This window comes from Corapipo altera, unplaced genomic scaffold, assembly GCF_003945725.1.
Source record: "Corapipo altera isolate COAL_440 unplaced genomic scaffold, ASM394572v1 75, whole genome shotgun sequence".
NCBI classification, from domain to species: Eukaryota; Metazoa; Chordata; class Aves; order Passeriformes; family Pipridae; genus Corapipo; species Corapipo altera.
In genome coordinates, this window is record NW_020884887.1 from 14,761,233 (window position 1) to 14,776,714 (window position 15,482).

The following is a 15,482-nucleotide window of genomic DNA, read 5'->3' on the forward strand; positions in this document are numbered from 1 at the left end:
GGGGGGTAACTGGTAACCAGTAATCCTGCAGAGGACTAGTCAGGGACTCGTTAAAACTGGCATTTTATCACCAAAGATCATTTGGAGACTGGCACCACTACCCTGCTTTTAGAGTGCAAGGAGGAGAAGGCATCCTTAGCAAGCACTCACGATGCCAGAGCTGAGCTCAGCCTTCCTGAGCAGACTGAGAACTTCAGCTCCCTTTGGGGGGCTTGTCTCCCCCAAACAATTAAACCAGTTGAAAATTCCTTAAGAGACACCCAAGTATTTTTGTGCTGCTCCTAAACCCCTGTGATATTAACCTGAGCACTCTCACTGCTCTGTCAGGCAGTTAGACTGTCTCCATCAGCTGAAACCACAGGAATTTTACACATGTGATGTGGGTTTAATAAACATCACACTGCTGAATCTGTGCTTTACACTGCACATAGATTTAAAAAAAAAAAAAAAGAAAATATGTCAGTGTGTTCAGTGGGAATTAAAAATAACAACTAGAAATTTTTATCTTTAAAGAATGTATCTGTAAAATTTTAACTGTAAATTCCAGGAACTAATAATGGTGGCTAAAACTAGGGATGCTGACACAGTGCTTGCTGTTCAAAATGTTTTTGAAAATTCCTTTTTAGCCCTTTATGAGCATTTTCAGTAGGGAGGACAAACCTCAACATCCTTTGGAGGCTGTCCCTTTCAGTACAGCAACATCCTGTGAAATGAGGGCATTTCAAATGTTTTTAATTTCTTCCCACCCCCCATCAGATGACTTTTGAATAATTACATTCTTGTTTGCTGGCAAAGCCACTTGCCCAAACAGTGCTGGCACACTGACCAACTTGCCTTGCAAGTGGAGAAAGGCTGTGCTGTAATTCTCCAAATCTTTCATGGGCTTTCACTTCCAATTTGTGAGGTTTTTAACAGTGTAGAAATATATTATTTCTGGCACAGATGTTACCAAGAAGCAGGAGGTTTATATTCAGACGCTTGTCTGACTCAAAAAATAGCCTGAAACAGTCCTCCCTGAGAAAGCACAGAGCTGCAACTGGATCCAGATCCACTCTTCACATACTGGATCAGTTCTGAGCTTGCAGCTTCTCAGGCCAGCAGACCTGATGCGGTTGCCTAACCTGACTTGCCTAACACACCAATTGCAGCACAATTTATCATCTTTTTTTTTTTCAGAAAGAGACTGGAGTCAGTTCTGCTCGCTGGCAAGAGCCTGTGCTTGGATCTGCCACCCTTCCCAGGGGACACTGGCTCCAGTGGTGCCCACAGCACCCTGCCATGCCAGGAGCATCACATGTCTCACACCATGACCTCAGTTTCCTCCTTTGCAGTGTAGCCAAACTGGGGTGGGTTTTTTGCAGATCTGGTTATTTCTGCAGTAAAACGATTTTAGCTGATGCAGAAAATGGCATGAAATTATCTTGACCCCCATGAAACGTCACCCTGGAGTGCTTAGAAAAGCTGCCCCCAAATTGCACAGGCGGCAGTAGCTCTGAGCTGAACAAGCAGGTAGCTGGTTGCTGAAGGGCTGTTTTCCAATCTCTGAGCCAGGTGTAAGCTGGAAAACTTGGGAAACTCTCCTGGAATAGCTCTGGACTCACAGCCATGGCACTGAGACTGCAGCTGGGCCCTGGTGTTATGCATGTGGCACTTCTGGAGTACAAGCTTTTTTAGTTCTACAAGATATGACTGGTTATTTAGTATTTTATTTTTTTCTTTTTTGGTGTGGAAAAAAGACGATTTCCACTGACACCAGGACCTTACCTGTACCATTCTCTCAAACATGTGTGCTAAAGGCAAATAGGAAATGTGTACATCCTCACAAGTAGGAGACCACTGACTCTGGAAGAAAACACAAGGAGCCCCACGAGGCCTCGTCAGTTCAGGCAGGTTTCTTACCTGTATAACTCTTTCAAACATGTGAGCCAGAGGCAGGAAGGAGATGAGCACATCGTCCTGTCTCGGAAAGATCACTTTCTGCAGGTGGAGGGCATGGGAGACAGAAAGGAAAGAAACACTGACAGGAAGACAACAAGAAAGTCATAAAACAATAAAAAAGAAAAATGGCACCAGAGGAGCAAAAGGGTGAAGATTGTCAAGAGAGGAGGGAGCGGCGGACACAGGGAAGCGTTAAAGCCACAGCGTCATGGAGCTGGGTTAGCAGGAGGAGCAGAGAGATGCACACACAGGGCATGGAGAGGCCTCCATGGCAAAGGCAGATGGGAATCTGGGAATGGAGGCTCACCCTGGCAGAGAACCCAGGCTGTGTTCACTGCTCTCTCCCAGTAGGTGCTGAGCCCCCCATCTGTGCTCTCAGCTGGGTGCACAACAGCAGGATCCTGGAGCAAACCTGCAGGAGCCCCCAGGATCCCTGTGCCAGCCTGCAGGAGCCCCCAGGATCCCTGTGCCAACCTGCAGGAGCCCCCAGGATCCCTGTGCCAACTGCAGGAGCCTCCCGGACACCATCAGGGCTTTCCCACATTGCACAGAGCCCATCTGAGAGTCACAGTGGTACTGGAGTCAAAGTTATAGATTGGGGTTTTTTTTTTACTTTTCCTTTGGTTAATCATTGATTTGAATCAGAGTATGTTGGGGAAATGAATGATTTCATTTTTAGCTGCAAAAATTATTTACTTCTGTTAGTGTTTCTCATAATTTTAAGTGATTGAAATGTGATTTTAAGGGCATTGTCACTGTCCCACAGACAGGCACAGTGGGGAAAGAGAAAGTTGGGCAAATTATTAAGAAAATAACTGACCAGTCTTCAGTTTGCCAAGTTTTTAACTCTCTCCTGCAAGCTGGAATAAACAAAGGCCCCAAGAGCCTCACCTAGCCCATGCCCCAAAAGAAAATAGTTTTTCTACCCGCATTTCCTAGGGTAAGGCCTGCTGTACTATTATGGATTACAAAACCTGAAAGGTTGACTACCCAATAATTTGCACCAAGGCCAGTGGTTAGTAGAAAATGGGTATAAAAATCTATCAGGTCACAGTAGTAACAGTTTATACCCACTTTGCATCTCCACTGCTAGGGTGGAACCAATAACCCATGAGCTGGGATATGGTGGATGCAGGCACAGGAGTTCCTCCCTCAGGGGATATTTTATTGAAGTTAAATCTGGGCTGGTCAGATTTGGGTATGGCCTCCCAACCATCACCTTCTGAAGTAAAACAACACTGACCATGTGGGTGTTTTCAGTATCCCATTGCATATTATTTTGTCTGTCAGTCTGAATGAAGCCATTAGGGCCTGCAGACCTATTTATATGTTATTACAGTTTGGCCTCATTTTTTGCAAGCACAGTAATGCAAAAACCTTTAACATCACCAGGGTTTTTATGTACTGCTTTAAAAGCCCAGACAAAATAATTTGGTTTTAAATCAGACCAAAATGATGACGTTAAATAGCATTTCACAGTTGGCACAGTTGTCCAGTTAACTGTAAAAATTAAAACAGCCTCTTGGCATTTGAGACCAACCTTATAATGAAGCACTGGGCTCACTTCAAAATATGCTCAATTTGTAAAAATCACTGAACTAAGCAAAACTGGCACAAGAGTATATAAACAGCAAATCTACAGGACTTCTCATCTTATTTCATTAATTTATACTCTTTTCAAGTGTTCTGCACTTTGCTGAATTTCATTATTGTGGTCAGACATTGCCCAAATCTTGGGGATCAGCTACAGACCTTTCCCCCTGCCTGCAGTACTCTGGTGACTGGAGCTCTCAAATTCACAACCACTTACACCAGACTCTGCTCTCAATCTGATACCTTTGAGACGAATCAAGGAGTCCCACTGCAGTCAGCAAACACTAAATCCATTTTTATGGGCCAGCCCTGAAAGATGCCAAGTTCCCTCAGCTCTAAATGAGGTCTCTTCCAAAATAAACGTTGCTGCCCTTTGGAGCTCAGACCTCCCCACACCTCAGCTTTCATTTGTGCCTCTGAGGCCACCGAGAGCCCAAGGGCTCCTGCAGCAAAACACTGCCCTGGCCCTTCCCACTGCCCATGGCTGGAGCCACAGCCCTGCAAGGACTGAGACACGGGAGCTCAGTGGGATTTCTCACATCACATGTCTGAGTTTCTTTACACCAGGAAACCTCAGAAAGTTCAAGGATTAAGGTAATAAGACTGCAGTAATTTCAACCTCAACAATAAGACCAGCGAGGTAACCAACTGTCCATCCAATGAGCATATCACTACTTTATAGAGTTGCTTGTTTGCTACCAAAAATTAGATTATTTATATTTGTTCTATTTAAGCTATTAATCCTTACTATATTGTGCTAAAGTGATTCTGCTCCCTACAGTGTTTCTAAAGACAAGTTTACACACTGTGTGAAACATATTATAAAGGCACTTGGCCAGTACTATGCTTTTTTAGAAATATGTATGACAGAAACTGAGATACACTGGAATATCAATGAAATTAACCATTCTTGTTAAAAAGTATGTATGTTCTTCTATATATTAATATATACACACACCCACTTGGTATGCAGAGAGCTTTCAAATCAATGAGGACTTTGTGGGGTACAATGGGACACAAAGAGCACAACTGCACCCTGAACTCCAAGCACCAGCTGCAACTGTACAGGACTTGTCTGCTCTCCTAATTCTTAAAAATGAGATAATTAATTGATTTACAGGAGTCAGCATTGTTTCTCAGCAATTTGTGCCCTACAGAGCCTGGGAGCCAGGGCTGGAAAGGGGATTTAATGCCCTCTGGTGCTGTAGGCTCAGCCTCGCTCCCATTCCCATGGATTTGGCCCTCTGAGCAGGAGAAATTTCACCTCTAATCTGCAAGAGTGGATTTGCAGCCCGTGCAGGGCCCCAGCTTAACCCCCACACCGTGCACATGGCAATGTTCTCTAGCTCAGGGTATTCACCTCCGTCACTTTCAAAAAGCCTGAAAAATCCGCCACCACGTTCCCATGGGTCAGCATAGCACCTTTGGGGTTCCCTGCAAGGAAACAGAGAGGGAGTTTAAACCATGAGCCAGAAGGGAACTTTTGAAAACTTAACACCAAAAAAAAAATAAAAAAATAAAAAAAAAAAAAAAAAAAGAAACAAGAAATAGTTAAAATATTAAGTTCTCTTCTTGAATTTTAAAACTTACCGTCATTTCTGTCCAGTAACGTGCACCTAAAGCACTTACTGCAATACTCAAAATTTAATGAAATGATACTGTAAACACAAATATTTCTGTTGGAGACTCTGGACAACAGTTTCCAGCAGAAACAGCCCCACTGCCATTTCTGAGAGTGCTCAGATGGAGCCGCTTGATAAGCACAGGCATCAGACCAGGCTGGCTGCTCCAGCCTCTCCAGGGAGGATTTATTTCATCCAGATTTTGACTAAGAATGATACTGAACACCAAGAAACACCATTTAAAAGGCTCTTACACTCTTACTTAGTCAGTACTCTAGATAACCTGAACAATGCAGAAAACAAAAAGACCCTATGAGGCTGCAATTAAAGGAAGTCATTAATAGTGTCAGCAGCAGAGGAGAAATGTCTTGGAGACAGCCCTAAATCCATTAGGGAGCCAGCAAAGCCCCAGAGCTGGGCACTGCCCCTGCAGCGTTTCACCCACCACTGGTGGGCAACTCTGCACCACCAATATTTGCTTTCTCACCCTCTTTTCTCAGCTGGCCACCCCTTGCATCTCAGACCCGTTTAGACGCCAAAATACAGGGTTTGTTAAGCAGCAAAGACACAGGCTGGAACCTCCAGGCACACAGGCCAGTGGCACGGAGAGCTCTGCACGTCCTCCTGTCACAGCACTGTCCCTTTTCATCACCCTCCAAGGGTTTATTTCTGAAAAGAAGGTGTAGCTCAGCTCGAATAAAGATTACAGGGCCAGCCTCTCTCTCTCTCCAGCAGGTTTTTAAGCAGATTGTTTTAATTCAATCACACCAGTGCCACGTAGCAGCACATGGGAGGAGCTGTGCCCTGAGGGGCCCAGCACGGGGGGCACGGGCAGCCTGGCAAAGCTCCTACAGGTAACAGGTAACGGAGCTAAATGGCAAATCAGCCAGAATTTCATCCTGCCTTCCTCAGATTAGAAGGGGTAGAGGTGCTTTGTGAATATGTTTCAGCACAGGAAAAGATGTTTAATCCTCTCACTTCAGAGCATTTTGCAGGCTGGGAGCCCTCTGGGGTGAGGCACGGGCACACACAGCACTGAGCCCTGTGCCCTGCCAGTGTCACCAACATCACTCCTACTCAACCTCACAACTAATTAAAGGCAGGCCCAAACAGCAGGAGCAATTGTTGCACACATTTATTGCACCAGAGCAGGATATTTTTAACACAACATATTTTACTGACAATCCGTATCTGCTGCTCCAAGTGCCTCGAGTAATTCAGTCCCAAACACTTGCAGATGAACGTGGTGCACAGGAGGCTGGTTTTGTGTCACTGACATTCATCCTCATCCAAAGCTCAGGAATGAAGCTGGGGCTGACAGCTTTGCCAGTCACAACTGCTCCTGCCCTGACATGTTGGACCAACGGGCTGGTGGGTGCCAGCTCAGCCTGGCAGGTTATTGTCACAACTGGGTGCACACATGGATCCAGACCTCAAGAAAACTCCACAAACCAGTGTCAGTTGTAAATACACATCACAGCCCAGAAACTGTTTGTTATTCCAGCTGAGTCCAGCCAGACACGTGTGCACAGCCCTTGCAGCTCCCACAGCATCACACAGCTCAGAGAGGATGGGCTGAGTACTGGTTTGGAAACTCAAAACTGTGCCCTCCAGCTATACCAACAGCAGGTCTGGTTCCTGCACCTTGGCAAAGCTCTTCAGCTGTTTGGGTTTTTTTGGAAGATTTCAAGTGTTCAAGGCCAGGCTGGACAGGGCTTGGAGCAATGTGATCCAGTGGAAGGTGTCCCTGCCCATGGTTGGAACAAGATGTGCTTTAAGGTCTCTTCCAAACCAAACCATTCTGTGATTCTATGGGAAGATTTCTCAGATCTCAGACTCATTTACTTACTCCACCTCTGACTTGAATGCAGTTCAGTACCTCTGTTTAAGTCACCCTGCCTGGAAGCAGAGTGATCATCTTGGCTCCTCCCCTGGGTCCCTCCTGCTCAGGCTGTGGGATAAAGGTGTCGGAGCAGAGCAGCAGTGTTGGGAGCCAGGAGAGCCTTCATCGGGAGAAATCCAGAACAAACCACGCTGCCACAGGGCAGCTGCAGCTTTTTGGGTTGGGGGACTCCTGTAAATTCTGACCTTCCTCAGTAGTTCTGTTTTAAGAGTTAATCCAGCAAATCAGGTGCCCCTTTCTGCGAGCCCTTTCCCAGAATTGCCACTTTGAGAGAAGAAAGTTGGCAGTCGTGCTGCTGTTCTATTTAAATAAAAAGTCAATGCCAGGTCTGTAATGCTGCTCTTGTTTGAATTTCCTCAGAAAGACAGACCCAGTGAGTCTCCTGTTACAGAACAGATGTCCCGTGATCCCAACCGTTGATAGCCCGGGAACGTCAGGTCCTCCTTATCTTGGTACCAGGGTTTGACAGTTCTCATAAGCAACAGAAGAACCTTTCCCACATTGCTAAATGGGTCTTTTAAGTAGCAGCTCCAGCACTAACTCAGTGGTGTGATCCATCAGTGTTTTGGGATGCAAGCACTTTCCTCCCCCTGGGAGCTCTGGCAGACCAGGCACTGCCAGGCTGGGAGAAACTGCTGGGAAGTGATTTTTATCCAACTGGTTACAGGTGGATCCTTGAGGGAATGACAGTTGACTCCTCTGGAGTAGCCAGCATGAAAAATTTTATCCTGATGGTTTGGGGACATCTGTGTGCCTTTGGCCCATTTCCAAGTGCTGATGGTTTCTTGGCACAACCATGAAAGTTGGTCTTGTCATCGGAGCTCAACAGCCTCAGACTCTCCCTTCTCCCTGGGGAGGCATTGGGGCATCTGGTCCTAGCAAAGAAAAGCAAACATTAAAGTCTACTTCTGGGGAATTGTTTCCAATTTTACCATTTCCAGGTTACAAATTCTACAGAAGAGATTTTTTTTTTTTCACACTATACTAAAAATACTTAGAGCCCTTCAGAATTGAAAAAGCCCCAGAAAACATATTCTTCGGAAGAAAATTCTAAATCTGGTCATTAAAAATGATGGGCTGTACAGAACTCCAAGCCTTTTACATCAAAAAAAACCACAACATGGAAAACAGACCAGAGTGTTGATGCAAACTCAGGAAAAGCCAGAGAGTGGTATGCAAAGTCCTGCACTAGCAGGGTGGGTCACAAACCATTGCTCTAGGAGAGTTCAGTTTGAGAGATTTGCAAAATTTGAAATCTCTGATTTGGATAGGAGAAAGGAAATGAGCTCCCTGGTTGTCCTAATTCTATAACCTTGGGCATTTTTCTAAGAAAAGCACAAAATCAGAAGCTGGCCCATGACTGCATTTGCAAATAGGAAAAGAAAATTAAAAAAAAACCCTTCTCTATGCAGAATTGCTTATTTAGAAATAAATATATCAACAAAATCGTGGCTTCAAAAATTAATCACTCTGCACTTGAGAATGCACACAAACACACTGTGCCCTGCTGTATCCATGGCATGGCTCCTTCAGCTTCCTGCAGGTCCCAGCTGTGCCCAACCCCTCTGCACTGACCCTGTACATGGCTGTGATATCCGTGTCCTGCACTGACTCCAGTCTTTCCCATTTAGGAATTCCCAGTGCTGGGACACAGCAGAGTCACAGGCTCCTTTCCATCTGTGCTCTGCCCTGGGCACCCTGAAGTGCAGATCCCAAAACCAACAGTGATGTACGAAAGTAAAATACCCAAACCCTTTTAATACACCTTGAGTTTGTACTTGGGGTTGATAAAGCAGTTGCCTACCTGGTCTGCAGCACAGGTCTTCTCTGGGGGGTGGAAGATGAAGGTGTCCTTTCGTGCCCAGCCTGACCCACAGGCTGGGCAGCACCAGCAGCTCCAGCATCTTCTCTGCCCTAAAGGGGCTGAGGCCAAACCGAGGATGCTTTGGGGTAGGACCAAGCATTAGACAATCCTGAGAGCACAGGTGAAAGTGGAAGAGCTGTTCCAGCAGTCCCTGGAGCATGGGAAGTGCAAAGGCAGCTTCCCAAGCAGTGATGTCTCGTGCATCACCCTGTGCAGCTTTTAGGGAGACGTTACAGAGGTCAAGCCCTCAAGAGTAGGAAATTCCTGCAAGCTGATGAAAACCAGGGTCTGGAGAGAGGAGAAAGCACTGCCTCTGCTGCAAACAGGCAGGAAAATGATGCTGCTCATCCCCAAGCAAAGGAGGCCAGTGGCAAATGGGTACCAGCACCCAGGGCTGCCCAGGCTCAGCCCCGACCTCCCCAGCACGTGGTGGCCCAGGGCCAGCCCAGGGACATGGGCAACACATGAGCAGAGGAGACAGAGGGGACAAGGACCTTGGTGAGGCTGAGGACATCAGTGTGCTTAGGATACAGAAAATGGGAAGCTGTGGAACCACATTTCAGTGGTTTAGGTGCTTTTTTTTTTAAAACATCTGCAGAAGATAAATACAAATCAACCAAGTGCTTCACAACTACACTGTAAAAGGGGAAGCAGAAACATGGGCAGGTTCCCAGACAACTGGAAAATTGCACTGGCAAAGTGTATGTCAGAGAATTCAAGTGAAAAAGAAAAATGTTATTTTTAATTTGCAATCTACAGAAATGTATATACATATATATATTCTTAAATATTTAAAGTGCATAGAAATTTCATTGCCATGTCAGTATAACAGGAAGTTTGCATGTACTGAGGTGGGATTAACAAATAATTTCATAATATATTCTAACATTTCCAGATTTAAATGCCTCTTTTACCTGTAGTGCCACTAGTAAAACAGACAATTGATAGATCTTCTGGTCGAGGAGGCTGGAAATTCACAAGGAGAATAAGAAAATCACATTAATCAAATGCAGAAGGGTTAATGGGAGAGACTGTTGTCATTGTGTAAACCTAAAGACTAAACCAATTATGTTTTAGCTTTGCCATAAAAAGTTTTCCTTCCCCTCAGACCACCAAAATTCTTTTTATCACATTTCTTCAGTTGATGCAGACTTTATTCCTTGTGCTTTGCTCCAGCTGCACTAAGGACATACTTTAGGGTAAGAAGACTGAGGGAATACTTGCCTTGCCATTAGTATTTGCAAAGACATCATCTATACCTGTAGGTGTGTGGGAAAACTTGAGATAACTTACTGATTTCCAGATAATTCTGGAAACAACTCCACAACAGGGGACAAGATTCCAAAGCTGCTGATTGCTCCCATTTCCAGCAGTATCTCTGTATTCTCAGCACCACCTCATGTGTGTGCTATTTTGGGTCATGAATGACTAAATAAAAAGCTTGAACATCAGAAGCTGCTTTTGAGAGTTTTGCACGAGTATGAGCAGTCAGTGAAAAATATCACAGCAATTTTCCAAATATATCCCAGATAAATACTGCCAAGGAGTGTTTCTGAGCTCCAGAAACCCCAGAGAAAGTGAAGGGTGCAGAGACATTCCCCCAGTGCCACCTGGGTAACTACTGGAATTCAAGTGACTTAACCACAGCATTTCACTGCTGTCCCATTAGATGTTCAGCAGGAATGAAGCAAATACTGTCCATCCTTCCCTGTGAGAGTGGGGAGGCCCTGGTACAGGTTGCCCAGAGAAGCTGTGGCTGCCCCTGGATCCCTGGAAGTGTCCAAGGCCAGGCTGGACGGGGCTTGGAGCAACCTGGGCTGGTGGAAAGTGTCCCTGGCCATGGCAGGGGGTGGAATGAGATGAGCTTTAAGGTGCCTTCCAACCAAACCATTCAATGGTTCTGTGATCTCCATTGGATGGTATCAGCAGTCCCTGGGCTCCTCCACTGCTTCCCTCATGGAGAGGCTTCCTTCTGCCAGAGAAAACCTTCCCCCCTTTTGTCAGTGCAATAAATGTCACACTGTCAGCTGCAGCTGGAAGTGGGAAAAGCAACATGCCAAGACTCACCACAGGCACATGTCGACTCTCACGGCCACGGTCCTGGAAGAGATTAAAGTAACAGAAGTGACTTTCACTTTAATTCCTGCAGTGTAACCCACTTGCTAATCATCTGCAAACCATTAAGGGAGAGCATGAGCTAGAGCAGAAAAATTCGTGGCTGGCACTTAGGTCATCCCTTCTCTCTAGACTTTGTTGCCTTAACTGCAATGCCATCCTTGGATTTCAAGCAGTGCTTGGGTTGGTTGAGCTGGATCCAGGGTGTTTCATACAAGTGTGAGGCTGTAGGCTTACATGTAGGAGGACAGCATTTTAAATAACAACCCGCTTCCCAGGCCTAAATAGCAGCTGATAGTGTATTTGAGGAGAAAGGACTGGAATGTTGGCTCTGCCATCAACAAGGAACAACACCAAGAGGCGACTGCACCAAGCTCAGTATTATCAGCCATAAGCTGCTCTTTTGTGCTCTCCAGACACTGAACCTGCCACGTGGTTCACAAGTCCCCACATATTTTACTGTCTTTTTATAGAAATTACAAAAAATTGTTAAAGGAGAGGGAGAGCAAACTCACCTCCACCTCCTGCATGGTCTGGATGCGAACCCCGCAGCGCCTCCCTCTCTCCACCAGCTCCTTCTCAAAGGGGTCCATCAGGATGATGGAGCTCAGGCCTGGTGTTTCCTTCCTCTCCACGTGGTCCAGGAGGATCCTGGCTTTTTCAGGTTTGTCACAAATGACCGTGGAAATGTCAGCTGGAAGAAGAGCAGCCAAACAAGCTGTTTGCAGTAAATCCTTTTTAATGCAAGACTCTGGCTCATAGCTAACGCTGTATCACTTCTGATAGTCACTCCAGGCTACATCAGAAATCCCAGCACTCTCTTGAAAAATTACTGCAATCTTAGCTAACCTAAATCAATGCCAGAGCTGCAGCTGACATCCACAATTATTCTGGGATTCAGCTCAAAATACTAAAATTGCTCCCCGCATGGGTTATAAAATCCAGGAGGCAAAATGCGAAGCAGCACAGGAGTGAGGGGTTGTGGAGTAATTCCCACACCCAGAGCAGCCCTGTCCATGGTTATGCACAACTGGGAATGTGGGAAACACGGCAGAGGCAGCCCTGACCCAGCACAAGGGACACATGGCTCCCCAGGAACCTCTCTGAGTGACTCCAAGGCACTCAGGGAGTCACAATGCCCCATCCCTGGGAGTGTTCAAAGTGTCCAAAGCCAGGTTGGATGAAGTTTGGAGCAACCTGGGATAATGGAAGGCGACCCTGCCCATGGCAGGGGGATTGCAACTAGGTGAGCTTTAAGGTCCCTTCCAACTCAAACCATTCTAGGATTCTACATTCTCCTGTCTTTTAGAAGCAGAAAATTACCCATTCTGAGCAACAAAACTGATTTCTGAGAAGCTGACATCAATTTTGGTGTTACCTGTGTTGACGATGTACCGAATGGCTCCAGGACCCAAAGTGTCATAGAGGGGAACCACCACCATGGAGTAGGTGTAGCAAGCCAGCTCAGAGATGATCCACTGCAGGAGGGCATGGAAGCACAGGGGTGAGAAGGGGCCGTGGCAGCACATTTAACACATTGAGAACAAGCTGACAAGTCAGGAACATTATTAATACAACATCAAGTCGAACTTAAAATCTCACCTCTGGACGGTTTTGAGCAAAGACCCCAATGAACTGCTTCGTGGATGGCTTGCAGCCCTGCTGCAGAAGGCCTGAACCCAGAGCTTCTGCTCTTTCAGCCACCTGGAATTTGGAGAGGGAAAATACATTAAAAAAGAGGAATATAAGCAATACCAAAGTAAGTGAAGACTTATACAGGGAGGCTCTCAAATTATCATATTTGCTATCGAAAAGTGCAATTTTTATCTTGTCAGGGGCCATCATTAGTTGACTAGCAGCTGATGTCTGGCTGGCAATGCCCCATGGCTCCAGAGTGTGTCAGTGCTGCAGCCAGGAGTGGGCTCATGGCATGGAGCCAGCCCCTGGAAGCTGGCACACAGATATAACATCTGGATGTGCCCTGGTGGGGACACGGGAACCCTCACACAGCTCAGGAGCTACACCCTGGTGAGGCCCGTGTGTCACCAACGGGCACCCAACACCCCTTCTTCTGCCAGGCAGGGGGAGAGGATGGACAAGGGTGTCATCTCCAGCTCACCTCCTTGTAGGACAGCCACTGGTAGGGCTGCTTGGGTTTCCTGAACCCCAGGCAGGGGCCGTTTTCTGGAAGACACAAGCAGAGATGACACAAGTCATGGGGGTTAATGCCCAGTGCCACACTGTGGGGATGTGGCAGAGCCCTCCCACAGTAAATCCACAGTTACTGGGGGGCTGCCTCTCACTCCAGCAAATTACACACACAAGAGTACCTGATGGAAATTGAGCTGCTGGGACCCCAAAGAGCTTTAGTCCTCCCCCCTGAGCTACAGGAGGGACAGCAGCAGTTTGCCCCAAACAGCTCCATCAGAAGACACTTCTCAGGAGGTCATGTGAGCATTAGTGTCTGATGAGGGCTCTCATCCCAAACCCCAGCTCCCACTGCTTGCACTGCCTTTTGATTAAAACAGTTCAAAGTGAAAACTGCTATTTTTAGTCCAGCCTACTCTGGAGGAGGGTAAAACAACATGCAGCACTGCGTGACAGGATGAAGATTTGAAAAGTTTAAATAATTTGCTGACTGTACCTACCTGCACAAGACCCTTTCCTCCATACACCTACTGAGTGTACATTTATTCACCCCTGTCCTGTGGGGTGGAACAGGTGCAATTCCACTGAGGTTTTTGGTGGTACCAAAAATAATAATCTGACCATGAAACTGTTGTGTCCAATGAGGCATGACATCATAAACAGCAGACACAAAAATGGTTATGATAAAGCAGGGAAGAGTCATCGTGGCTTTTGGGAGTGGGACACGATGTCTCAGGAGTGCTTGAGAGCTCTCTGATGGTGCCATCAACTGATGGGTAAGGACATCTGCATCACCTGGTCCCCACCTCTGCCCCCTCTGCTCCCAGGCCTCCTCACCACCGTGCTCTCACCAGAGATGCTGAATCCCCTCCTGAAGACCTCGTACATGGTCCTGGCATCGTCGTAGTAGTGTGTCAGCAGCTGAGGGCTGTCCCCGATCACCGACCGGCGCGCCCCGGCCAGGCCCTGCGGGACACCAGGGGACAAAGGTGACACAGGTGCCAGCACTGCCCGATGGGTGGGACACGGGACTTCCCCCCCCAGAGCACCACCCTCCCCAAAGGCAGTGAGACCTCTGCAGCCACCACCGTACCCCTGCCCCAAAAAGGGATGGGAGAAGTGGGACATCCCCCTCAGCACTCCAGTGACACCTGCCCAGAGAGGAGCTCACTGTCATGGGAGAGGCTTGATACTTCCCAAGGGGATTTAAGCAGGAATTACGGATCTGCAGGTAAGGGAGTGGGCTGTGCTGGGGGAGTGACTGCTCTGGGCTCCACAGATCCCCAGGACTGGCACCACGGGCACCTTCTCAAGGACATCCAGACCAACATGAAGGACAGACTGAGGCAGAGGCTCAGCAGGGGTGTTTTAGGAGTGGGCAGGGGAGATAGCCAGCATGGGAGTGACCAAACTGGGACTGCACTGGGAGCCAGAAGAAAGTCTAACTAAAGCCCTAACCACAAGGGAAAAACTGCCTTGAAAAATGTAAATTCCTCCCACCCTTTTAAGAAGCTGTTGGAATTAAAGACAATAACTTCTTAGAGGGAACATCACAAAAGGCTTTAAAAATTCTCATCCCACTTTCAGATATTAAATTAAGTGGAGATAAGTTTCAGAAATATTTCTGCTCTTTAAAACAGAGCAGCTTCATTAAACTTTAAAACCTTTGCAAGCATGAAAATTAATAACTCTTCAGCCTCTATGCATGGATTCAGGTCTACTTTTTTCTTACTATTACCAAGTTTGCAGCAGCAAACTCAGCAATGGGCACACATGAGGAGTGCCAGTTGATCTGGTCTTACTAGCTGTTGCCTTTCAGTGGTTTCTCCCATGCAATAGCAGTACCTCTAATTTTTGGCCATGGACGGTAAAGTAAAGCTAAGACCAAAATGTTACTGAGAATGTAAGAGAATAAATTCATGTGCTGCATTCTAGTTTTCCAGTTTTCAGAAAGAGGTGAATTGGTGAATGAAGGCCTGAAGGGATCCCTGGCACAGTGCATTCATTACATGGCTGATTTCAGGTTGGGGTTGGGGAACTACAGAAACAAAAAAAATGCCTTCCTGGCCTCCCTTGTGGACACAGACCTGTTGGGGTGAGTCCAGAGCAGGTCACAAAGGTGATTAGAGGGATGGGACACCTCCCTTAAGAGGAAAGGCTGAGAGAGCTGGGGTTGTTCACCCTAGAGAAGAGAAGGCTCTGGGGAGACCTTATTGAAGGGGGCCTATAAAAGAGAGCTGGAGAGGGACTTTTTGCAAGGGCACGTAGTGACAGAACAAGAGGCAATGGCTTCAAACTG

General features: G+C 46.8%; 1 protein-coding gene across 6 annotated transcripts in view; it reads right to left on the bottom strand.

The window, feature by feature from the left end:
- ACSL6 (acyl-CoA synthetase long chain family member 6) overlaps positions 1 to 15,482 on the bottom strand; it is a 53,536-nt gene that overhangs the window by 14,881 nt on the left and 23,173 nt on the right. For 3 of the 6 annotated variants that reach the window (XM_027643107.1, XM_027643105.1, XM_027643106.1), the window contains exons 3-11: positions 14,035 to 14,149; positions 13,155 to 13,219; positions 12,638 to 12,739; positions 12,414 to 12,513; positions 11,551 to 11,729; positions 10,988 to 11,020; positions 9,835 to 9,886; positions 4,892 to 4,965; positions 1,765 to 1,977 (exon numbers count right to left, since the gene is read on the bottom strand). In XM_027643107.1, the coding sequence (XP_027498908.1) occupies positions 1,765 to 1,977; positions 4,892 to 4,965; positions 9,835 to 9,886; positions 10,988 to 11,020; positions 11,551 to 11,729; positions 12,414 to 12,513; positions 12,638 to 12,739; positions 13,155 to 13,219; positions 14,035 to 14,149 (933 nt within the window). Of the gene's footprint in view, positions 1 to 1,764; positions 1,978 to 4,891; positions 4,966 to 9,834; positions 9,887 to 10,987; positions 11,021 to 11,550; positions 11,730 to 12,413; positions 12,514 to 12,637; positions 12,740 to 13,154; positions 13,220 to 13,683; positions 13,766 to 14,034; positions 14,150 to 15,482 lie in introns of those variants that run through there. The other 3 variants (XM_027643109.1, XM_027643108.1, XM_027643110.1) reach the window with 3 other exon arrangements.